The following is a 25,856-nucleotide window of genomic DNA, read 5'->3' on the forward strand; positions in this document are numbered from 1 at the left end:
ACTTCAGAGGCTGAGCTCCCCATTTAATCACAGAAGTTGTTCTCTTTCAGTGTCAGGAGCTGTTCCAGCCCAAGCTTTCTACGTGTTATTCCTGGACTATTGAAAACTTGAAGTGCTGCTCCCTGTGCAACACCAAATTTATGGATGAGGAAACTTCAGTCTGCCAGGTGATAATTTGGCATCCTTATGTCAGTGTTAAAATCCTAGCAGCTGTAAATATTTATTGCAGATGAAATATACTCATATGCTCCAGCTAGCACATTACCATGCGAATAAATCTAACACTAAATAAATCATGTGCACTTCATCTTTTATTCAGTTTATAAAATTCTTGCTTCTCACTCTGAGCATTCGTAACTTAATAAGGTTATTCAGAAGCAGAGTGATTCGTGGAGTGCCCTGACTTGCTTTGTAACACAGCGTTTTGCTTCTTATATTTCACCTCTGACAGCTTTTGCAAAGTTTTGATTTGATAGGATAAGAACAGTGAGGGCATTAGGACCAGGAGAAAGACGCACACATTGCTTTGTATTATGTCTGGCAAAGTGCTTCCTGACTGAGTGCTGGAGCTATGTGTGAAGCAAAGGCAGGGATCGACTAGTTCTCATCTGTTGATCACAGTGAACTTGAAGCCTCAGACGGGGGAAAGCTGTCAGATCTGCTCTCGGAGATAAGGCACATGAAACCAGACAGCTGTGGGAAACTTTGAAGAAGCAGGAAATACTCTGGAGGGAAACTGTTAGAAATGCGATTTCTTTCTACCTAGAATTTAAAAAGGAAAAACCCAAAACTTAAGCTATTCCTTTCATTTGCTTTGCTGACTGAGTCGGGACTCCATAACAACGGACCTACTCCGTCTCACTGGATCCATGCTGCATTTTACCACAGTAAGTGCAGTATTAATAGGCGTTTTCTATTTTGTCTGTAAATAGAGAGGAAAGCATGAAACGGCATCAGTGAAATGTGAGGGGAACAAGAAATCCTCTTGGCAGATAGTGAAAACCAGCGCATTGCTGCAACCCGAGGACTGGAATCTGAGTGAGATCCAAGTGATGTTTAACATGACAATCTGTATCATTTTGTCACCAACAGTATGTTCTTGAGGAAGAAATGTAGATATGGATCACGCAAGCTGCAGTTTCTGTTGCTGTTGCTGATGCTGGGCTTTTTGCTGCTGATGGTTACAATGCTGAATCCACCAGCCAGCAACCGGAGCAAGGACGGGACTTTCCAGCCTGTGGAGTTCAACCCTCGGGAAGGGCACCAGGTGGACTTTGCCGAGACCCAGGAGATGCTGGAGACCCAGGAGGAGAGCCAGCAGTACTATCCCATGGACGGGCTGTCACCGTTCATCTCCCTGCGGGAGGATGAGTTGATCGCGGCCGTCGTGTCCCCCACGGGTAGAAGGAACCACAGCAAGGCCAGGAAAGGCTATCGAGTGGTGAAGCAGCAAAGCAGGCGGCCGGAGGCAAAGGAGGGAGACCCCGAGTCCCAGCTCCTGTCCCTGCCTCTGGGGGACGGCAACGGGGCTGCAACGGGGGAGCGGCCGCTCGGCTTGGAAACCCATGGCTTTAACGAAGCGCTCAGCGAGCGGATCTCTCTGCGCAGGGAGCTGCCTGAGGTACGACACCCGTTGTAAGTAACGCAGCCTATTTCACCCCGGGAGAAAACTTCCGTCCTTCCCTATCGCCCTCATCTTCCTCATCAAACCACCCCCTTCGGTATGGGGTAACGCTTTTGTTCACGTTGGTTTCCCACTGGAAACACAACCCCATCTCCTCAGGGCTAGCTGCGATCCCTGCCTCCCTTCTGCAGCGCCGGCACCGCCGCACCCCTCCGCACCGCTCCGCGCCCCCCGGCCCGGCCGCGGACCCCGTGCCGCAGGCAGGTGCTGCAGGGGCCGGGAGAGATCCCCGTGGGTTTCCCTCTCTGTAGCGGAAGGCATAGCGACCCAGCCCTCATGGCGGCCGATGTTCGCCGTTATTTGGGTGCCCGTTATTCGTGTCCCCGTCGTTCCGGTCCCCGCACCCCCGCGCAGCGGTGGTGGCAGCACCGCCCGGCGGAATGCGGGCTGCAGCGCCCCCTGCTGGCGGCCGCGGGGACTGCCGCCGCTGCAGGTGCCGGGGGCGGCTGCGTTCCGGCCGTCCCGGAGGGAGAGGCGGTCCTTTCCCTGCGCTCAGCGCTGCTGAGGCCGCTGATGGGGTCGCTCCAGATCTGCGCCCCTCAGTACAAGAGTGTTGTGGACATACTGGAAAGAGTCCAACACAGGGCCAATAAGGTGATGAAAGCAGCTCTCCTATGAGGGGAGGCCAAGACACCTGGGACTGGGGAAGAAAAGGCTCATGGGGATCTTCTCTGTGTGTACAAATGCCTGAAGGGGGGGTGCAAAGAGAACAGAACTGAGCTCTTCTCAGTGTTGCCCATTGGCAAGATGAGGCAAAGGGCACAAACTGGAACAGAGGAGGCTCCATGTGGACATCAACTGACTGAGCACTGGCACAGGCTGCCTAGAGGCTGTAGGTCTCCTCCTTGGACATCTCCAAAAGCAATCTGGACGTGGGCCTGGGCACCCTGCTCTGGATGTCTCTGCTGGAGTAGGGGTTGGAACATGGACCCAGGGGTGGTTTCCAAGCTCAGCCATTCTGTGATTCTTGGACTGTGAAAGGCAGCTCCTGGGAAAAAGGGAACTGCAGGCCAGTGTGTATGACCACGCTTGACAACAGCACTGTGAAGCCACACCATAGACGTATTACATCTGAAATCTTATCTGTTGCATTTGAAATTCAACACGTTGCATTTGAAGCCCAATGTGTTTCATTTGAAGCCCATTGTAATGTGGCTGAAGCCTAGAGACTTGAGTGCCATTTATTTCTTCAGCCCACGAGAAACAGTTCATCTCACTTGCTTAAAACAGAGAACCGTCTCTGCTCCCCTGCCCACTAGAGAAGGAATAGGGTGCAGGTGGCTATCTTCATTTCTTGCCTCCTGTAACAAAAGCTACTGCAGCTTTCCCATAGGATACAGTAGAAGATATGCCAAAAACATTTTAAGATATGCCAGAAAACATTTTAAGTTTATTTTTTTCTAGCGGTCATTTCCCATGTATAAAGGCAGCTGGTGGCTCCAATTTCAGGGAACAATCTTAAAGGAAGAAAAACGAAAGATGGTGTGTTTTCTACATTTGCTGACTAGATTCAATGTTAATGTGGGTATTTCCATTGAATAATGATACACTAGTATCATGTAAGTTATTTTTTGCCATGCTTCAGTGGCAGTTCTTTGAACTATGTAGTATTCAAAGGAGGAATGATGACTTTCTTTTACTGCTGGTGACGTGAGCCAAAAAACAGTTTTGGCTGCTGAAGGGCCATCCGACAAGAGGTGGTTTTAGCTAATACTAATCTCACATGGGATTTAGGCCATGGTCTCAGAGTTCTTGGATGGGTTTTCCTGTCTGCCTAGTGAAAACGTATGGACCTATCAACAACACAGCTCATAGAAGCCCGGATTGAAACCACAGATCTGAACATCTGAAGCTTCTCAGTAGTTCAGGTCTAAATCCAGATCATAAACCTGCAGAGGGGGTCTATCTCTAAGCCAGCCCTGTCCTTTATGGACCAACATGCAACCAAAATGATATTTTTTAAACATGATTCGCTCTGTGGGCCTAGCTCACAGCTGTGTCAGTCACATTTTATACTGATGTAACATGAGAGTGAAGCAGTAATGAATCTGAACGTCTATTATGTTGTTCTGTTGAAGCCTGTTGCTTGTAATAATGTCTATTGTTGTTTATTAGAGAGAAACCAACCAGTTACAGAAATTTCAGTAAGTCACCTGCATGGACTCAGTCCCTCTCATTTCACTTCAAATGACAAATTCTTCAGACTCAAAGCTATGCCTGCCAATTGTGAAGAACTGCTGTAAAATAAGGCTGACCAGACTTCATATTTACATACTTCCTTTTCACATTTAAAACAGAGTGTGAGATGTAAGGTAAATGCTGTAAGATACACGTAGCTGCTGTTCCTGTTATGTTTTGCATTGGAGCTGCAGAACTGCAGTTTCTTTTTATAAGAAATGACAGAGCTCCAGTGGAAGCAAAGCAGAGCCTGCTGCCTGTGCTTTACTTTGATAGCCCTGGACCAAATTCTTCACCTGGAATGTAATACTTCAGACCTCTCTGCCCAGACCCCAGTTTCTAACATACCCTACATCTCTTTGCATGCCTTTCCAGGTGAATGTTTTATGCTACTTCTCAGAAAGTAGATGCATAAATCTGTATCTGTTCCAGCACTCCAACTGATGCTACTGATTTATCCAATGGACACCCAATGGATAAATCGATTATCCAATAGATGAATCAGACGCCTTGTTTTTCCAATTTACTGTGAGTAATCATATTCTATGTGAAAAATGTCAGTTTTCCTCTCCTGAGCTTGAGCATCAAGCTGTATTTATCCAGGCAAATGCAGACACACAAGTATCTAAATGAAATTTAAGTTTCATTACAAAAGCACAGTTCCACTTGAGTGCTGCTGGGAACTGAATCTCAATGAGATGTTTTCCTGCAGGTGAGTGGGAATTGCTGCTGGCAGAGCAGAGCCTTTGCTCCCTCAGAACTGCTCCCCAGTTCCTATCTGCATGTGACAATTCCTTATTTTTCACAAATTGGATTAAATCACTGTGCCACAGCCCTGACTTTTTGAAATGTTGATTTATGATAGACAGCCTGAAACTGCTCCAAATTACAGGGAAGGCAATTCTGCACACCAGCACCCTTTCTCATTTTTCTGAAGACTAGATATCTACATAGCAAGCCTTTTCCAATCTCCATGGCAACTAAATACTCACCACCTAAGCCACATATTCAAGTACAGTCATTTTCAATTCTCTTCCAATTAAGATTCCGCAAGAGTCTTATCTTATTTTCTCGCTATAATCACAATACTAGCAACGAAGCCTTGCAGTGTTATGGTGGAAAGTATAGGTGGGTATAACTGTACTGAGTATTCCTGGTTAGAAGCTGCCTGGTAGTAAAGGGACTGCATTAGATCTTCACTTTCCTTCATTATCAATAGATTATTCTGCCTAAAAATACAGATACCATCCAGTCACAAGAGCATCCTTTTCTCCGTACTAGTGAAGAATACCAAAAATCTCCCACATACCATTCTGAGAAACACTGTTATTACAGAAGCATAACTATAATATTCATGTATTTTTACTTGCTATTAAATCATTCAGACTGTGGATTCCAATGAATGATAAGCAGGTTTGTATCAGGTATTGTCTAACACGATAGGGTCCAGTGCATGAACTGAAGCATTAAGTAAAACAGTAATAAACAGCAATATTCAAATCATATCCCTGACACGAGCTTCTGCTACAGTTGAATTAGCTGAGCAACTAATTGCTTAATAACCACTGTAAAATCTGTGATTTGCTAGGCAGTATGAAAATGCTAAAAGAGCAATGGAGCAGATAAAAACCAAATAAATGGCTTTCATGAACTGACAGCAGATACAGAGCTGGATCTCTAAGCGGCCTTGGAACCAAGATGACATACCAAGTTAGGTGTAAACATTTTTACATAATTCTGTCATTCCTTCAAGAAGTTCTTGCTGCTAAACAAATTGGAAAACTATATGAGTGCTACTCGGGAATTAAAAAGCTTTTAAGTGCATTTTTGAATGTAAGCAAAACAGATATACTGGCATTTGAGAGCTTTTTCTGGAAAATGAATACCCTGCTGCCTGCACGGTGTGTCCTTTGCCTTTTGAACTAAGATGGGCAGATTGAAAAACAGCTTTTGTGGTGAATACAGATTTTTAGTTTCTTTACTTACGTTTATGAAATAGTTTGATAAGGATCTACAGGGTTTTTATATATGGAGTTTCTATAACGATGAACAGAAATGTTTTTGATATTTAAATGCTTGAGATGTCAAAGAACCATTCCATTCACTGCCATTTTGATGATTGTTGTTTTAATGTCATGGAAGACATCTTGGTCCCATGGCAATCTGGGGAGCCACGGGACCACTCTGGCACTCTGTAACCTCTCCAGAAATGTTACACCATGTCCACACAGTCAGGTTTCTTGCAGTAGATTGTAGGAGTACTTGGAGTTGTAAAGGAAACAGCAGAAATGGTCGTGGGGATAATCTGCCTATTTGGGAGCCTCTTTGATCAGTGATGCATTTTCATCAGAAAAAGCAAAGTATGCAGACTTTGTAGGGAATATACATTAACTTTTTAAAATGCATCTGTATTAGTTTACCTAAGTCAGGGTCTGTTTCTTTGCTGTACAGGATGGCTTCATTCTCTGTAATCTGGGTCAGGCAGTCCGCAGTTACTTTGATGAGTTATTTTTTCTTGTTAGTCTTAAAGGTATTGCATTTCAGTTTGCTCTTTTTTGTGTTACATGAGAAAATATGGAAGGGGCGGAGGCTGGCTTTGATCTGTTGTATCACCCTTTCTCCTTTGCTTTACATGTCTTTTCAATTCCTCTTTCTTTGTCTTCTGTATTTGAGCTCTTTGTTTCTGCTGCAGCCAGAACAGAAGGGAAAGAACCAACCAATAGAATACAGCAAAACATTCATATTCATATTTTTAACTGTAATTTTTGTAATGTCATTCTCAAATTTTCACGTCGTGTTCCAGTCTTAGACACCTTCATATTTCCTTGGCTTCCTGAGCTGAGATCTTAAACTGCTTTCCATCCTTGAAAATTTAGGTGTAGCTTGCAACTCTGGTCTGAGAAAAGCAGCCAGCTGTACCAGTGTTTCTAGTGTCTCCCTCATTTGATCCCATACAGGTGCCTACAGCAAGAATATGACCCCAGCCTGCCTACTGCTAGTGTCATCATCTGTTTCCATGATGAAGCCTGGTCTACTCTGCTGAGAACAGTGCACAGCATTATTAACACAGCCCCAAAGACCTCCCTCAAGGATATCATCCTAGTAGATGACCTGAGCCAGCAAGGTAATCCCATTTCTCTGTATGATCTCTGCTTTCCAAAGCTGCAAGGAGGAAACTGTCCACCTCCAAGTACTGTATAAAGAGAATGAAAGGCAAATGGGACCCTCAGGGAGAGAGCCTTGAGCTGGCTGCCAGGTTTCAACCTTCCATCTCTAGAATTCAACTTAGCCTTTCAACTTTGAAATATGTTTCTTTTCTTCCCCATCACTTTCAATCACTCTGAGCTTTCTTGCTTTAAAATAAGATCACAGTATGCAAATCTTCCCACTGGACCAGATCTGGTATAATAATTTCCAGACGTGGACTTTGGATGAAGTGAGGAGTGGAAAACTCCACATTGCTAAAGTAATCCCAAGTCCTTGGGAAAGCCAAACACCTGTATCTCATGCTGATCTGTGTCTTTTATGAGAGGATGAGAACATCTACCTTTTGGTGAAAACAGGAGAGGGGGATATTAAGTTTCTCATAGGAACAGCTTCACACCTAGTGAATCTCAGTTTCCATTAGTCTCTACTGCTCTTTGACATTACACTGCTGTGGGAATATTTGGAACTTGGCCTGCACGGCCATGTAGAACAAACGCTCCCAGAACATTTTACTGGCAAGCAAGCAACATCTCCTGCTACCTGTTGCTTTCTAGTAAGAACTTGAATCAAAGCTAAAATGACCATTCTGTTTATGACAGGGCCCCTGAAGTCAGCCCTGAGTGAATACATCTCGAAGCTGGATGGCGTGAAGCTGATCCGGAGCAACAAGAGGCTTGGAGTCATCCGAGGTCGGATGCTAGGAGCTGCACGGGCAACTGGAGATGTGCTCGTCTTCATGGATTCACACTGCGAGTGTCAGAAGGGCTGGCTGGAGCCACTCCTGGCAAGGCTGTCCAGCAACCGGTAAATACAGAACCACAGAATCATAGAATGGTTTGTGTTGGACGGGAGCCTTAAAGATCATCATGTCCAACCCCAATATCTTCATGACTTCTCAGCTCCCTGAATGTGCTAATTCCTGCTGGAAGAGATGCCCGTGGAAAGATTTTGGTTTATTTATTTATTTATTTTAATCCTTGCTTGGTTGTTTCCTTTGTGCAGGTCACATTGCTTTAATGTTCTGCTTTCACACCACATGCATTACCATGGTATGTGGGAACCAGGATAGGGCATGCAGCTGATAACCTCACTTCATACCCGATATCACTAAACTGGCATTTTTCATACAGCCCTCGTTAGAGCTATGACAAGGCTTCCCAGTGGTCTGAATTAAAAAGATTGCAATCCATTATTTTTACTTTTTAGATGTCTTAGTTATGAAGCTGAAGATAAAAAGGGATGATTACCTTAACCACTTTGGCTTCCTGAGCTGCTGGGTTACAAACCAATGTCAACTGTACCATCTCTGTTCCACAGAAAAACAGATTTTCCACACAGCTTAGACAGCTGTAGCTAAACTCACGCAGGAAGATACAGATTTGTATTTTCAGAGTGTTATAAGTCTAGGTTGGTGCTTGCGCCTAACCTTTAATTACAGCAGAGCTCTTTTTTGCAGTCCTTGAGTTCCTCAAGGACATTAAGGAAGTCAATTCATTATTTTTCCTAAATTGCTTGTAATGCTTGCATGGAGATCATTCATCAAATTGGCTTCATTGAGCAGTTGAGGAGCTGTTAAATTCAATAATATCCATTGCCTAAGACAGCCCAAATGAGGAAAACACAGTGACAAAATAGCTTAGAGTAACTAGTGAAATACCCCTCATTCTTCCTCTGGCTGCACCAGTCAAGCTGCTATCCACGTGCTTTTGCATGGATGGGAAAACGCTCAATCACGTAAAGCAAGTGAATTTTCAGCTGGCAAGGAAAAATGCAGCCTTTCCAAAGATCAGTCCTCTGCAGAAGTTTAAAGGAGCTGAGAGAGAGATTTTAACTTTGAAAACTGATCAAGCCCAATTTTCTACACTCCTGAGCAGATCTACCACTGTTATTATGACCTTAGCAATGCAGAGATCTTTACATGAACAGAGAACTCACTCTGAGTTGAACATATTCACGGAAAGGAAGATATCCCCAGTTCTGATTAACCTGTGACAGACAAGACAAACATGAGAAATGTTACCCAATTTTACAGGAACAGACAGATTTCTCAAATATTTGACTGCTCTGTGTGATCGCATTTCATTTCCCAACGTGGTGTTTTTATTCATTAACCCCAAAAGTATTAAGCCTTTCCAAAGTCAGTACATGTGCATTTATGGGCACCTTGGCTGGGACCAGTTCTCTGAACCATACCAAACAAATTGACTAGGATGCTGTGCATCAGCTTAGTGCACCACCTCGAGAATGGTTCAGTGATTTGCAAAGCATTCCTTGACATTTGATTATTCAAGGATGAATACCAAAGCCACCTGAACAGCATTAAAAAACTAGATGAGACACCCCACAGATCATTTCACTTGACAACTGTTTATATTCCAGCCTAATTCCAGGTGAGTAGCATGGTGCATAGTAATGCAGCTGTGCAATTATTACAATCATCTTTTTGGGTTGTGCCTTTTCCAGAAGACTGCAGGATACAACTGCTATACTGTATTTAGTCCAGAGGCACTGAAAGGCAGAGGGGAGCATATGCTCATTTGTGCCTGAAGCCTTGAAAAGGTTGCTGCTTTAACCTAAAAACAGAGACCATCGTGCCAAAGCGCATGGCTCCTTTCTTGCAGAAGGGTGGTACAAAAAAAAAAAAATACAAGTTCAAATTGTGGTTCCTGGCAATATTGAAACAAAATAAGCCTTGATTACATTCTCAAAAAGGAATTCCACCTCTAGAAAAAGCATAAGTGCCATAACATTGTCAGAGGGCGATGGCTTGCAGAGGGTTGGCTTGTCCTCAGGACCTTTCCCCTGCTCCTCACTGCAATAGCTATTTGCCTCTGTGCTGATGCACTGACTACAGCACAGCTCAAATACTGCTAGGAAACTGAAGCCTGCAATATCAAAAGAAGCCTTTCTGGTTTCTAAAATTCGAAGTGTCTCTACTTGGCTCCTGATTCTAGGTCACTAATTTTTAATGAAATTATGTTAAACAGAATAAGAAATGAACACAGCAATGGAGAGATACTTCATTAGCCTTGGACTCAAGCAGAGCCTCTGTTTGTAGATACAGAAATAGATAGAGTTGTATTGCTCAAAAAATTACTGAGTGGAGCTGGTTTTATGGCACTACACTAGGGAGATGGAAAATATTTTGCAATGAACAGTTCCTTCATCTTTTTTCATCCAGCCCTCTGTTTTTTCTGTGGACCATCTCTCAGCTTCTCAAGCTATCAAACACATAAGTCATCTGTTTTCAACCATCTCACCGGCTCAGAGAAGTTTGAATTTGTCCAGCCAGAGGACACACAACCCCATCATGAATTTCAGCATGCATTTCCATGCTATTTTTCTTGGTTTTGAAAACCAACATCACGTACAGCAGCCTGGTCCCTGGGAATTCATAGAATCGTAGAATCACCGAGGCTGGTAAAGACCTCTAAGATCATTTAGTCCAACCATCAATTCGCTTTAGGCCTGATCTTTTTATAGCTTCTATTCGTCAATAACACTAATTTCACTTACATGGCGTGTTATCTGAAGATGTGCTATCTCCTTACAATCTTTCACAGTGCTGATCAGTATCAGCAGGCGACCTATTTTAAAGAAGATGAGGTAAAGAAACTTGCATCTAAAGCCAAAAGCAATCAGTTTTGCCAAAAGTAGAAGAAAGGAGGATTTAGGTATGATTCAATCAGATTAAAATCTTTCCTTTCCTAACAAAAATTAAGAAAAGATAAATCACTAAAAAGCACTTTCAAAATATCATGTCTACAACTTCAAAACAAAAATGTTAATTAACTCTTCCTCTTCACGTGTTACTCTAAAAATAGAAAAGAACACACTGTCCATGCTGACTGCAAGGGTCATGAGAAGATATTTCATTCACAATTGTATTCTGTTGAGAAATCCCAAACTAGGAAATAGTTGTTGCTCGGGTTGCTCTTTTGATGGAATTGTGACCTTTTGCAGATCCTGTGTGTTCCAAGCATTTGAAATATTCGCAAATCAGTACCACCACAGTCAAATGGTTCTTGCCTTGCTGCTGGTTATATTTGAGTTTCCTGTTTTTTTCCTTTCCTTGAATTCCACAGAGTGAAATTAGCTGGAGTTTGCCAGTATGTTTTTCGCTTCAAAGCACCGAAAAGCTGCTGACTGTCTGCCAGTTATTCAGTTAAAAACAAGAAGAATAGCTAAGAACATCTCCCAGCTTTCAATTACCTTCTGCTGCAAATTTGCATTTAGATCCACACAAAGATCGAACCATCACTGAATATGCAGAAAACATATAGAAAAGGCTTTTCTATACAAAGCCTTGTTACCAAATGTTATGTAAAGCACTGCTTGATTAAGATTACACAGAACAGTGTCCGGTTTTCACAAAAGTTACTGGATTCCTCTATTTCAGATCACAAAGACACCCTCAATATTTAAGTTCTAAGGAGGTGTGGCTTTATTGGTTTCAGCAGAGCTACAGTAGTTTATACTAGGTAAGGATTTAGCATTACACTTAGAAACACTCTCTTGAGAAAGCTTCATCATGGCATGGTGAAAAAATTACTGGAGTAATAGCTTTAAAACACAGTAATCAATTTACATGTGTAATTTGTGGTAAAGGATATTTGATTTCATTTTGTTCTGTTTCATTTTTTAATTTAGCCAGGTTAGAATATGGCTCATCCAGTGAGTTTTTTTTTTCTCAGCTGACTCAAAAATTGTAATTTTCTGTATCATAATTTGTATTTAGTTTGAGTTATTGCCTGTTCTCATAACCATCAGAACCATGACATCAGGGCAGGTATTTTTCTTAAATAACATGGAATTGTCATGCTCAATGACAAGCAAAGTAAAATGCATTAAAAAACAAAGGTGATTTCAGCAGGAACTAGTACTGCAGTGGCTATTTATACGAGCAACTGCACTGGAGTTTTATAGCGGTAACAAATTTAAGGCAGATCCACAAAGAAGAACAGGTTTAAATTGGTTGGAAATGAAAATGGCAACTCATTTGAAATGTCTGGATTGTCTGATCCAGAATATATCTAAGCATAACTTTGAGTATCCACGCTGTTTGCATCTGAGCTATGCTGCATATACACATATGGTCTAACCTTCCTGACCGGGGTTTTTTGAATGGTTCAGCCTACTCTGCCTCCCCTGGCTTCCACCCAGGCATGCCCCCCTGGTCTTCCCCTTCTGACCCTGAAACTTTGAAATAAAAGAACCCAGAATCATCAGTTCCTTTCTAGATGAGAATGGAGACACAAGCAGCGATAGCATGCATTTCAGCAGGTAGCACTGAACAGGTGGGAAGTATCCACCTCCAGGTGCTCTGCTACCCTGACAGTTGTCAGTGATGTCTACAGTGGAGAATACAGCAGGATGTAGAAATTACAGTGATTTTTCATTTTTTGAAGTTTAGTCTTATAATACCCATTTAATCTGCTAGCTGGATTTTTCCCAGCATGTCAAATTAAAAACCACCTGCTTGTGTAAGTCCACCAGAGCACTACCTTTCAGTAACTTTTAGAAGAAGTCAGTTTCCTTCTTGTACTGTTAGTGAGTAAAGGTTAAATACCGTTTTCCATTATAAAGCTAACTCCTGTCAGCTTGAGTTTGAGGATGTTGCTCCTGTCCTGGCTACAAAACTGTACCACCATACTTTCATCAAGAGAATCGAGGGAGGATATCAGCTTTATTATTTTTAGCATCATTTATTTGAATCCTGCAGAAGAAAGGCAGCAAATCACTGCCTACAAATGTTGCCTAAAGGTGACCATAGAATTGTTTTATTTATAAACACAGTGCCTGTTTCCAAGAGCACCTATTATAATATATTACAAAGGCTGGTTTTATACCTGAATGGAGAGATATGATACTTCTCTGTTCTAAAGCCTTCTGCCTTTAGCTCATCATAGGGCAGTTTGCTCTTATTAGGAAACAATGAAATAACTGAATCATTTTGATGCTATTGTCTGCATAATACATTTTCACACAATTCACTGAAGATCAGTAATCTCTTTTTCTCTGTGGGGTTCTAAAATTATCTACAGTAAATGGCAACTGTGATAAAAGAGAACATTGAGCTTCCCCAGTCCTCACAGAAAAAAACATTACAACAGAGATTGTAAAGGCAGGGCAGATTGTTAGGACTACATGACCATCACCAAGAGCTGCCATCTTCCTCAGCTTTCTGGTCTCTGCCATTGGAAAGAAATGAAAAGAATGGCTCACTGCACTGAAGATGTCTGAGGTGACTTTCCTCCTTTGACTACAGTATGCTTTTTTTATATCTTAATCCCTAGAAAATCGTTTACAAGGGTGGATAGTGGTAGGACGAGGGGAATGGTTTTAAACTGAGACAGAGGATGTTTAGGTCAGATATTAGGAGGAAGTTTATCACACAGAGGGTGGTGACACACTGTAACAGGTTGCCCTAGGAAGCAGTGGATGCCCCATCCCTGGAGGCATTCAAGGCCAGGCTGGATGTGGCTTTGGGCAGCCTGGGCTGTTGGTTGGTGACCCTGCACATGGCAGGGGGGTTGAAAGTCAATGATCATTGTGGTTCTTTTCAACACAGGCCATTCTACGATTCTATGATTCTAAATGTTAATTACATTTCCTATAGAATACCTTCTAGGCAAGCCCTTACACTAAGACCAGGAGCGATACTTTCTGTGTAAAGGAGCAGAAATGGATACTGTTGTTCTACACTATATTTTTTTCCTGCAGTCCCTACCACCACTGTATTTGTACTCTGAAAATTTCCAAATGTGATACATCACTGACCTGGAAACAAGGCATACTGATGGCTTTTCCAAATTGCCAGTACATTCCAGGATAATGCACACTGTGAAAAGTCACAACAAGTCTACTCAGGGGACATGTCTAATACCTCATCTCTAACTAACCCAAATTTAACCTGAGGTAGAAATCAATTGAAGGATTGCTGCTCACAGCACAGTGCCTCTTAAAAGTCAATTTTCACAGAGACAGTGAAAGCACACTGAGGATGTAGTAGAAGACTACACAAAAAGAAAATGTTTCACAAAACCAGTGATAGAAGTTAATTCAAAAAAAACCAAGCAGAACAAAATAAGTGAAACCGCATATTTTGTTGGCCTGAAGTGACAAACTCATGAAGTGTGTGGAACATTTAGAGAAAAATGAAAGGATGGTAAAGCGTATGAGACCAAAATCATCTTTCAGTATAAATTCTGCATCCATAACTTCAAATGTGGAAACCTCTGTGAAACTGGCTTTATAAGAATTCCGATGGTGAACACATAGCAAAATCATGAATAGTTTTAGAATGATAGTGCAATGTATAGGTTATCCATAAATCATTGATCTTCAGAATCATTACTTCAGGCTCAGTATTACCATGCATGGAGCATCTGAGCTCTATCAGGAGGGAAAATGAGGGCACTCAACATCCAGAGGAGTGCTTGGTGCTTTACAGGGTCATCAAGGAGGTCCACTGTTCACTAACACAGTAGTGAAATCATTATTCAGCTTTAAAAAGAAATTATATTGTCTTTTTCAGAAACAGTGTCGTCTCCCCTGTCATAGATGTCATAGACTGGAAGACTTTTCAGTACTATCACTCTGTGAGCCTGCATCGAGGTGTTTTTGATTGGAAACTAGATTTTCACTGGGAACCAGTGCCAGAGCATGAAGAGAAGGTACGACAGTCTCCCACCAGCCCTATCAGGTAACAGTTCATAAGCCAATATGCCTCCACTCACCTCAACAGAACAATTTGGGCACTCTTCCAGCTAATAAAAGAGAGACATGGTTACTTGCATTTGCTTGGTTGATGTTTTTTGAAGGGGATGGCTTTTTGGCTTAGATTAAGATTGTTTGGGGTTTAACATTCATTCTAAGTAGATTGCAGTTCTGCTTTTAACATGACAAATATCTTACACTCAACTAGAAGCAACTTCTCTACAACTTGACCAGACAAGGTATTGAGGTTTGTCGGGAAAGCAAATGATAGACTATGTAGAGTTGAAAGTCTTTATCATTATGTCTATCTGTAGTTTTGAATGTATTTACACTTTACACTTCTTACTGTTCTGAGCCTGATTCAACAGTTCAGAGCTTGGCTCTCTTCCCTAGGTAAATCCTAGAATTCAATTCCAGTTGTTCTTTGATAATAATATGAGATTATAAGGACTAATATTTGATAATTTTTGATATTATCTCCTCCACAGAAATGGTGGGGTTTTCATCCTTCCTATAATTCTCTGTCCAAAACAGTTGTTCACTTCCAAACTACTATCTATACAGGAGTCCTGCAGTAGCTGGTGCAGTAGTTGCCATGGATCGACATTACTTCCAAAACATTGGAGCTTATGATTCTGACATGACCATGTGGGGAGCGGAAAATCTAGAGCTGTCTATAAGGGTAAGAACCTTAATTAAAACATCAAGTGCTGGTAACTACTGGGTTTTGAAGGGATCTGAATGAAAAGGCAAGAAGTGATTTATAAAAGCAATGAAGTGACTCCTTGACGTATGGCAAATATCACTATACTTTCAGAATTCTACCTCATGCTCTGTGATCTGTCAGGACTGTACAAGAATATGCAGATGCTGTGAGTTAGGAGCATTATGTCAGGAGAAGGAAGTTTCACTATCACTGTTTGCCCGAGGTCAGGGTCACTGGTTTAGCTACCTTCTGAGAGCTGACTCTTCTATTTTGGCATGCACCAAATGAAAAATTGCTTTTATTTCTTTGTCATCTACTTTAAATATCAAATTGTTTATGTAACTTTATGTGCATTAGCTTTTGCTGAATATGAAGAGATATAATTGATATTAAAAAGCAACAAAAAATTGCAGACACAAAGCATAGAGTCTTTAAGGTCCAAGGCAAAAGAAGGCATGCCCGCAAGTCTCTTCACTACACTGCACTGTCTGTGTACAGGAAAACATAAAAGCATATAAATGGTTACACAGCATCAAATCAAAGGTCTGTCTTGCACAGTATCTTCTCTGTGTCTCCATGTCTGTGGGGAGCAGTGTATGAAGAAGCACATCATGTTCTTTCTGTTTCCAGGAATACACAGACTAGGATGTCCTGAGGGAATCTATAGTAAAGGAGCTTCTTCTATTCAGATGCTTTAGAAATTTTGACAATTAACATTCAGCCACTGCCCAGAGTAAGCTTTAATTCAATGAGTGACTCTGGCTTTGCATTCTCACTATTACTGGTCTGTAAAGCCACCTGTGCTTTACTAGCTACATAGAAGATAATCTCTTTTTGCACCTTCACCTGTTTTTCAGACCTGGCTCTGTGGTGGCTCTGTAGAAATCATTCCATGCTCCCGTGTTGGGCACGTCTATCGAAATCATATTCCCCATGCTTTCTCCTATGAAGAGGCCATTGTGAGGAACAAAATCCGAATAGCAGAGACTTGGCTGGGTTCTTTCAAAGAGAACTTCTACAAGAATGACACAGTGGCTTTCCTAATCAGCAAGGTAAAGACATCTGCAGTGGTCTGTTTCTGAGGGAAGGACTGTGTGTTGCGGTAGGTGACGGCAGTGGGATGGTAGTGTGGGTGTCTGTGTACAGTCAAACATTCAGGCTTGGCACCAGGTAGAGTTTTTCATTTTTATAAAACCTGCTGGTGGAAGAGCCTTTAGATCAGGGAAAAGAGAAGCCTGAGTTTTTTTGCTGAAGTTGTCAAATATCTTAAGAGTATAATTCCGTCTCCAAATGACTCCTTCTTCAGGCTGCCCAGCAAGCTGTGGTTTGGTTTTCCGCCAGTGACAGCATATTTGATAACAGACATCGGAAGTGTAGCCTAGCTGCACGGTGTGCTTGAAAGACCTTTTTGAAGGATTCATTCTTCATTGCTGAAGGCATCTAGTATGTGATTCAAGTAGTATTCACTGGCATGTGGCAAACTGTGGTCCTACTCTAAGATAATACATCTGAGTGCTCTAGTGACTGAGAAAAGTTGATTTCTTCCCAAGCTGACAGAAGCAATTGTCTGTAACTGAGGAAGTTAGATCTCACCATTAGTATTTTTTCAAGTTACTTTATCATTAGAAGCATCACAGAGCCAGCAGTGCAGCCTCCAGAGATTTGGGTTCCCGGTAGCCTGGCATGCAGCCACACTTGAACCACATACCAACTACATACCACCTAACAACGACAGAAAGGCCATGCTTGCTTTTAAGCCACTGTGTGATCCACTGCAGATCATGGTCAATCAGGGGACTGCATGTGCCTTGTATCACAAACTGCTGGATGCTGTATTAGGAGCTATGGCAGTAAAGCTGTTAATGTTGCAGCAGTTTTCCGGAATGGAAAATGGCTCCCAAACCTTTTCTGGTACTGGTATCCTCGTCTACAAGGCAATGGACAAACTTGTGAGCAGTGCGGAATAATAATTTTTAAAAAGTGTCTCAAGTTCATTGAGCAATGCCATGCTTTTCAGGAGAAGATTCCCCGAAAACACCTGGGCACAGCACGGGTCAGTGCCATGCAATGTATCCCAGGAAGTTTCCCATTCAGTTTCACTCTGCACTGCAGCCCTTCATGTCTTTGCTGCAGATCCAGCAGTGGCCGCATCACAGTGGGGAGAGGAAAAAAGCCACGTGCCAGTGGGACTCTTCTCCTGCCAACTAGTGTGACTTCCTTAGGCTCCATCAGTGGCTCTAGCCCTCCAGCCTGGCTCCTGTGCTCATGCTTGAGCCCGAGACACACATTCAATTTTTAATTCTGTTTTCACTTTTCAAAAAGGCTTCTCCCTCTGTGTCTGTGCAGCAGTTTTTAACTCCACTGTCCAGAGTTTCATCATCTGACCCACAAGGCTTAAAGCCATGTAACAGAAAGGAGGATGGTAAGCCAGGTCTTTTAAGATGATGTTTATCATTCAATTATTTCCTGAAAGCCATTCTTGCCAACTCAGAAGCAATTTTCTGAGCTAAAGACTACAGCCACCAATTATTTCATTTACTACCTATGAACACCATAACCTTTTGCCTGAGAGTTTATTCTAGCCAGGGTACTTTTAGCACTCCTAAGTAAGATGCTCCTTCAAATGACCAATGATCTCGATGTTCAGAATACCAGAACATAAAAGGCCTTTTTCTCCATTCCTTTCCTTCATAGTCAATACCATCAGTCTGTCAGTTCAGCAAGATGCTGGTTAAGACACAAGCAAGCAGTGACATTACTGCTACTCTGCTGCCAGGGCTGCAGAGAGCTCTGAGGGACTGATGCACAGCTGATGCAAGGCTGAGCGGAGCCAACTATGGGCCACTGCGAGCCTTGAAAACAGAACTGCCCAACACTGGAAATAAAAAATGAGCCCTATTTAGACAGCTTTATAAGTCTTCCCATTTTATGGTCAAAATTACATCTTGCACAGGTTGCCTGTGGTGTGAGCATTAATACAGATGAATAAGGCTCTCTGCAGCTCTCCATGGTTTCAGCCACTGTCTCTTTTTCTCTTTTTTTTCTGTGTGTGTTTCATTTATTTACAAGTACAGTTTCCTTTCAGATTGGTTCACAGGGCTAATGAGTCTCTCTAGATTATTTATACCACTTATTCAGCATCAAATGCACACTGTAACTAGCATAACAAAATGAGATTATCTGTCACCACTTTCTTCAGCTAAAGCAGCCTCTGGAGAAACACCTCTTTTTAGAGGAAGCATTTTATTCCTCTATTTCCCTCTATATTCCTCTAGTTCCTGTTACAAGGAAACCTCTTGGTGGCAGGTTTGTGAGGTGCTGAATTGCTGAACTTTGTTGTTTTGCTTATTGAATGTAGGGCCGACATTAAATGATGAGGTTCTCCTTAGCATATTGCAACTGTTGAGATTTGCTGGTGCAGCTTACATGGGCTGGCATGATTGATACACACCTGTAAAAACTGATGCTTCTCTCTTCATCTCCAAGGCCTTTTGTTTGTTGCTGATTTTCAAGCGTGTGGGCAAAAGTATTTTTACTTTCTTAAGGCTGCTGAGAAATGGCTGAGCTAAGGATTACAAGTAATTCTTTTCTTACGTTAACAATTCTAATTTCTGACATAGGAATCCCACTGCTGTCCTGCAATCTCAAATTACATTTCCCAAATGTAAAAATGTGAAAGGGGAAATCTACTGCTGGCAAGAAAGAGGAGAAAGACTCTTAAAGGTGGCAGGACTTATTGACCTGAATGGTGCCGAGAGATTTAGAAAAGTGTTTTGTGTGCTTTCATATCTACAGTTTAGACACTGACCTGCTTAGGAGGTTTTTGGAATCCTGTTTGTCATCTTCAGGTCTAAATACCCTCAGATACTCAGACCCTCAGTCCCTCGCAGTGACGATGCCCGTAGCTGCAGCAAGGGTTGACAGTAGCTGTCTTTTTTCAGAACAAAGTTACTACTAGGATTGCGTGTATGCAACTTAAGAAAATACATACATCTGGAAAGTTTTTATGCCTTTACAGTCACAAAACACATTTATCAACTCAATTTAGCAATCGCCAGACAATTATTTGATTCGTTTCGTGTTACACCAAATTCTACCCTTAAATTCTCTGATAACAGAGGACTCACACTTTTTTTTTTTTTAATTTTGGGGTAAATTCTGTACTGAATGCAATCTTAATATCCCTGATTTCAGTGCAAAAAGTATCAAACTTGGCCCAGAGATTTCTAATTAAAAAGATGATGAAGTCTGATGTATCTTGCAGGATAACAACAATTTTAAAAGAAATACTTGTTTTCACAGCATGTGCTACTTCTGAAACACAAAGCTGGAGAAAGAGTACAGCTGGTTTTCCACTTTTGCCTAATCTTGAGAGATATGTATCATGTAGGATAGAAGAAGTGGCAGAAATAACTGCTACACAGTCATTTTCATTTCTAGCAAACAGAGCAATATCCTTTTTTGCCCTGTGCTTTCTCCATGAAGGCAGAGAAACCGGACTGCAGTGAGCGTCTTCAGCTACAGAAGAGACTGGGCTGTAGAAGTTTCCAGTGGTTTATAACAAATGTGTACCCTGAGCTCTCCCAGCCTGAAGACACACCAAGATTATCTGGCAAGGTAAGAGAAAATGTACAGGAAAAAGGATTTTTCCATTGAAGACCCGAGTGTCACTTGGATGTACTAGTTAGTACTTGGTACTCAGTATCTGTGTGGTGAGAGGCTACTCCCACTTTGAAAAGCTTGCAGAAGAATGGAAGAAGAAGCAAAAGGACTGAAGAGAACAGCCAGTCCAAATTCTCACATGAACCTTGAACACCAGCCAAGAGATGAGCTCACCCTTTATAGTTTGGTGTCACAGATCAGAGGATCCTAAACTTAGATTCTTTAGGTATCATTAAAAAACAGAAAAGAACTGTGTTGCTCCATTCAGATGGTAACTGCAACAGTATCTGGGATTCCTCTATGCTGATCCACGTGTATGAAGGAAAAGAAGCATTTCCCCAGTCCTGCATTTCCCCCATAGACAGAGGTGATAGCGATAGCAGTTCCTTTGCAGATTGTGTACAGGATGTGATGCTAATCTTTTAAAAATTATTAAAATATGGATTTATTCCAGGAACCTCTATGGACAGGATTTCCCCTCGACAAGGCAACAGGTCTACTTATTAAATCACACACTGATATCTGTAGACAAATTTTACTACATCCTTCTACTGTTTTGTCTGTTCCTTATCATCAAGGCTTGCTTGAGAAAAGCATAACTAACTGTGGATCACAGGAAATGTTTTTTCCCTCTGGAATATCTGTATTTTTGCCAAATACCATGGCAGGTCAAAGGGCAATTTTCCATTAGTAAAAAAGTAGTTTTGACAGACTTCTTTTAAGCATCATAATAGTTAAAACCAGAAGTGGGTATCTCTAACTTAAAGCTTATTAGGTAACCTTTGGTGAGACTCTCCCTTGTTATCAGATCACTTTGCAAGATTAACATGTAAGATATAGCCCTAAAGAAAAAAAATGCTGCCTGAATTACATGCAAAATCATATATGATAAGGGAATGTAATCATTAAAAAAAGCTAGCTGAAGGATATTTTCTTGATATCTGTGCTTTATTTCAGTAAAAATCTTTATTTACAGCTTTACAATACTGGTGCTGGCTTCTGTGCAGATTACAGACCTGGAAGGGCTTTGGCAGATGGCTCTATCAAACTCTCTCCTTGCAGTAACAGCCTCACCCAGGTACTGTAGATTTTACATAAAGAAGTACTGCATTGGACTTAGGGAACTGTTCAGAAGATATTCATGTAAACATTTGGGTTGACGTGCTTGAAAATAATGTGTTCAAAATTAGGTGTGTGCTAAGGCACTGATCCACACCTTTCTGTAGCTGAGCATCATTTCAGAAATGGCAGTATTCCATGCCTGAGACCAGATCCCCACACTTTGTTCCAGCACACATTGTTTCATGGAGTTGTAGTAGTTATTTTGTGGAACCTGGACAAAAGAATGCCTAGGCATAAAAGGTGTGCATCAATTTTGGAACAGAGGTGGGTTTTCCCATATTCTAGTGACCAAAACACTGCCTAAAAAACAGGAGGGAAATCTGTTTAGACTGTCCAGGTGGCATTAGATTAGCAAGTCCTTGCACTGAGAGAAGCCAAACCAGTACAGCCTGACTGCAGATATTTACTCCAAGTCCCAATGAAGTTTCACTGCTCATAGTGAGCTCAGGGTGAGCTGCAGGCACATTTTTAACTGTAATGTGTACAGACACTTCAGAAAAACCCTTCTGTTCAAATTTATTAAGGTAGAAAGATTTCTTGTAGAATGGGTTTACTTTGTATGTAATCACAGTCCACAAAGTCTTTCCTCAGAAAAATAGCCTCAGGCAAGCAGCTATGCCAAAATTATTCTGGGGGAGATTGCCTCGTTGATTCTCCTTCATTCATGTTTGGGTGGCATCTAACAGGAGTGGGAAAATGAATGTTGGAGTGAACATTTAAAATGAACTGGGTTGCCTTTCCATCACTGTTCAAATAAACCCTCCTTTTTTTCCAGCACTTTGAATATAACAGCATGAAGGAAATCCGTCTTGGGTCTGTTCCACTGTTTTGCCTTGATGTCAGACACGGGAAGGTTATCCCTCAAAACTGCACAAAGGAAACAGATCACAGTGAGCAGCACTGGGACGTCCAGGAGGTCGGTACTGACTGCCGCAAGGGGATACTGCACATGGCAACTGTGTAACTGTAACTGTGTAACATGGGGTAACTGACATGATTCGTGTGCAGGGAGGGATGATAGAGCTGAAGGGCAATTTTCACTGCTGTACTATTTTCATCCAGGAAATTTAGGAGGCTGTTACTCAGTTTACACTGCCTGTGCTAAATAAATCTGGTTTGAAAACACAAATTACCGAAATCCTACCTACATTCACATACCCTTATTTTAACTATTTAACTTATTGGCTTTATAGGAATACAATCAGAAGCTAGGTTGTGAACATAAGAGCAGGATAAATCTTTGCCCACTTCTTTTAGATAGGGGAAGGCACTGTGAATCCCAAGTTATTCCAAATAAGAGCCCAGTGGAAGCAGGGAAATGTCAAAAATCCTCCTGTGTTGTCGGAGGACAAAACTCTTATAAAAACAGCTCAGTATTACTTAGACCTCATCCATCAGAATAAGAACTCCTCACAAGATTGAAAAATGTCATGCTTGAGGACAGCCTGAGAAAACAGAAGTCAGTGTAGCTGTAGGGATGCTGCAATCCTCAGGTGTAATACCTGCTGTAATTTGTTTTGATTCCTAAGAGAAGGACTGGTCCTTTTCAAATTTTGTGGTCTCTAATACTGAAGTTGATGCTGATGATATTTACCCATAGAAAAAAAACAAAACAGTGGTGGGAAAGAGATTTAGAGAGTTCTGCATTTGTGAATCCTGTTAGCTTCCAAAGAAGCTGTGTTCTCACAATGCCTTGGACTCAAAGCTAAACCTAGTGATCATGTTTAGAGCAATACTAACATATTTTTGAACAATGTCATTACCGATTACCTATTATACATTAAAAAATCAGAAACGTTGCCTAGTTTTTACTGGAAATCTCTTATTTTTTCATTTGTTCTTTCTTCCCCTTCTCCTCTCATATTTTAGAACGGAATAATTGTCCATGTCCTTTCTGGCAAATGCATAGAAGCAGTGAAGAGTGAAGATGAGAAGGACTTGTTTTTGTCCGTATGTAACAAGAACACAAATCAGCTGTGGCAATTTGAACATTCCCAAGGGCTACATCAGAGATAACTGCCAGGTCTGTGGGAAGATCAAGTCTCCAAAATCTAGCATTATTTCTCCTTTGGTTCAAGATATGAGCGTTTACTACAAGGAAAAGGAAGATGTTTGTGTTTGCTGTAGTATACAAGGAAGCTAGGAAGGCCCTCCCTCAAAAGCCTGGCTCAAACAGTTGCTGCTGGTTCCTGGCTTTTCAGCTCTAGCTAAAATTTCCATTATTCTGTATAAAAGGAATAAAGATACTGTGAGCATCAATAGGTTCTCAACTCTGCTACTGCAGAAAACAGTTCAGTTTACCATTTGAAGGAAATGTGTGAAACTGGCTGCCAGACAGCTTGTCTTCCAGCCTGTTCTGTGACATCTGAGGATACAGGAAAATGAATGTTAGGGAAACACTTGAAACTGTAAGAGGACATCAGCCAAACAGGAGGGGAATTTAATCCAGTTGTACAGTGCACTTGACTCATACGAAACAAAGTAAGTTTTATATGTATTAAAGTAGTAGATGCTTTCATGTGTAATAGCTAAAATCTTGTTTTCCAGCCTGAGCCAGATTTCTATCACCCGTAAGACAGCACAATTCATAAATTAGTACTTAATTAGGCACTAACTGCTTTAATTGCTTTGGAATACCAACAGTCCGCAGAGTTTGGCACACTCTTCCTCATATCCTTCTTCCAGAGTCTAACTGGATGGGATAATGAGACTGAATTATTAACAACTTTTTTGTTTCAGTTTTCATGAAAACTAAGAACAACTTTTAGAAAAACTTTTGTGGAATATAGAAGAAAACTGAAGCAGATTAGAGAGTAGACTGGCAGCTCCCCTGCTTATTGTGAAACTGAAAGTATAGGTGACATTCATTTGTTCTTACAAAGCTTTGGGATGAGCTCATTATTACTGCAGTGACAAAAGTGCTGGTTGGAAAAAGCAAAAGAAAAGAAATGACAGGTTTCAACACTGGCTATCTAGAAAGAATATACTGATATACTTCTACTCACTTGCTGCCCACTGTACTAAATAAGTTCTACACTGTGACTTTTAGCCATGAAGATCTTTTAGATTGTTGCTGTCATGGGTCTCCCAGCTGATCTGCAAAAGGTAACAAGATGTGCAGTTTTCTAAAGAAGCTTCTTCTGTAGGGCCTGCATCCCCACTGACCCCTCGTCCCTCACAGAGGTGGCTGAGAGTTCATTTCAGGTAATGAGAATGGTCTCAGTATGCACTAGCAAAGCAAACTTCTATCCATATTTTGTCAGGGCATTTGCAATTTTGGAGTTAAAACAAGCAATGATAACAATTTCCAAGAGCCTTGTAGGACAGAAGAATGAAAATCTGGGAGTTTTCTCATGTCGGCTCCACACCTGATTTATTGCATAAAGCAATCATCTATACACATATTTATTACGGGGAAAGGACATTGTTAATGAAACCTGATGTTGATTTTTTTTCAAGAGATGGAAAGAAAATCGCTTTCTTATAAAATGTGCAGCATATTGTGTGAGCTTCAAAGGAAGGAACAATACTCAGCTTAGAGTATTCCAGTCCCCAGCTCTTGGTTAACTGTAATACATTTGTTTCAAGCGTACAGAATTGACTACAACAGAAGACATGAGCAGCATCCTGTGTTACGCTGTCCAAAAAATTCCCCTCTGAGGTCCCTCCTTGGTTTGAATGCTGCAGTTGCCACATCATGTTCAGGCGCCACTCCAACCACTCTAATTACCACTCATGCTTTCTTTGCTAGCACCAGAACCCAATGCCATTTGCTGCTATGTCATTTAAAGTTCCCCGTGACACTCCTGAAGATGCTTCAGTTTTTAACTGAAAGGATGGTAACAGAACAAGCGATATATGATCACTGCCAGATCTGTGGTGAGAAAAGACACTCTCTAAAATCACAGAAAAGTTGAGCGAAATGCTGTTTCAGTGAAATGTGATTCCTTTTTTTTTTTTTTTTTTAATTATGACAGATTTTTTAATTATGTATTATTTATTCTATTTTGGACTCTACACTGGGAATGTCATTCCTTCAGCATTTTGCTTCGTGTTTCAAAAGTGTTTGTACAAATATAACTGATCACAAGTGGAATTTATCATCATGAGAATGAAAATACTATTGTTTAGAGAGGAAAAGTTTGGCATAAAATTTAAAAGCTGTGGAGATCCTCATCTAATACTACTTTTTAACAGAATTATAAAAGCCTAGAAAATAACGTTTGCTGTAGATATGTGTACAATAGAAAAATGTTACATCATATCTCTTCCAACAGTAAAATTAAAACATATTGTGCCAAATGATTTAATGAATAATTACTACTGTACTTTCTGTGTTCAGTAACATGGTACATGTATGTTTGATTTCCAAGGAGAATGCACTTCAGAGCACATGACAGAAAGGAGCTACTGCATGGTCCAAGAGGTCTCCGTATGGGGACAGCAAAGGGAGAGGGCTTGTGGGCCATATAACACAGAACACTTCCCTCTAATATAAACATAACCTGTTATGACACACACCCACACACTCACAAACCAACAAAACAAAGAGAAAACACCTATCTCCTGTTTTGCCTG

At 41.3% G+C, this 25,856-nt stretch overlaps 1 protein-coding gene across 3 annotated transcripts; it reads left to right on the forward strand.

The window, feature by feature from the left end:
* Nucleotides 1-25,583, forward strand: GALNT15 (polypeptide N-acetylgalactosaminyltransferase 15). Of its 3 annotated transcripts, none has more exons than XM_052695608.1 (11): nucleotides 1-167; nucleotides 1,093-1,635; nucleotides 6,820-6,986; nucleotides 7,669-7,873; nucleotides 14,607-14,774; nucleotides 15,353-15,470; nucleotides 16,352-16,546; nucleotides 19,935-20,111; nucleotides 21,133-21,234; nucleotides 22,054-22,194; nucleotides 23,148-25,583. In XM_052695608.1, the coding sequence occupies exons 1-11, from the start codon at nucleotides 145-147 to the stop codon at nucleotides 23,292-23,294; spliced, it is 1,986 nt and encodes a 661-aa protein (XP_052551568.1). In that variant the 5' UTR covers nucleotides 1-144; the 3' UTR covers nucleotides 23,295-25,583. The 3 variants fall into 3 exon arrangements, with proteins under 3 accessions (XP_052551568.1, XP_052551570.1, XP_052551569.1); XM_052695610.1 differs by having other exon boundaries at nucleotides 4-167; nucleotides 19,980-20,111; XM_052695609.1 differs by lacking the exon at nucleotides 1-167 and adding an exon at nucleotides 393-887.
* The last annotated feature ends 273 nt before the right edge of the window (nucleotides 25,584-25,856 follow it).

The sequence above is a fragment of the Tympanuchus pallidicinctus genome, unplaced genomic scaffold (assembly GCF_026119805.1).
Source record: "Tympanuchus pallidicinctus isolate F22 unplaced genomic scaffold, pur_lepc_1.0 scaffold3, whole genome shotgun sequence".
Classification (NCBI taxonomy): Eukaryota; Metazoa; Chordata; class Aves; order Galliformes; family Phasianidae; genus Tympanuchus; species Tympanuchus pallidicinctus.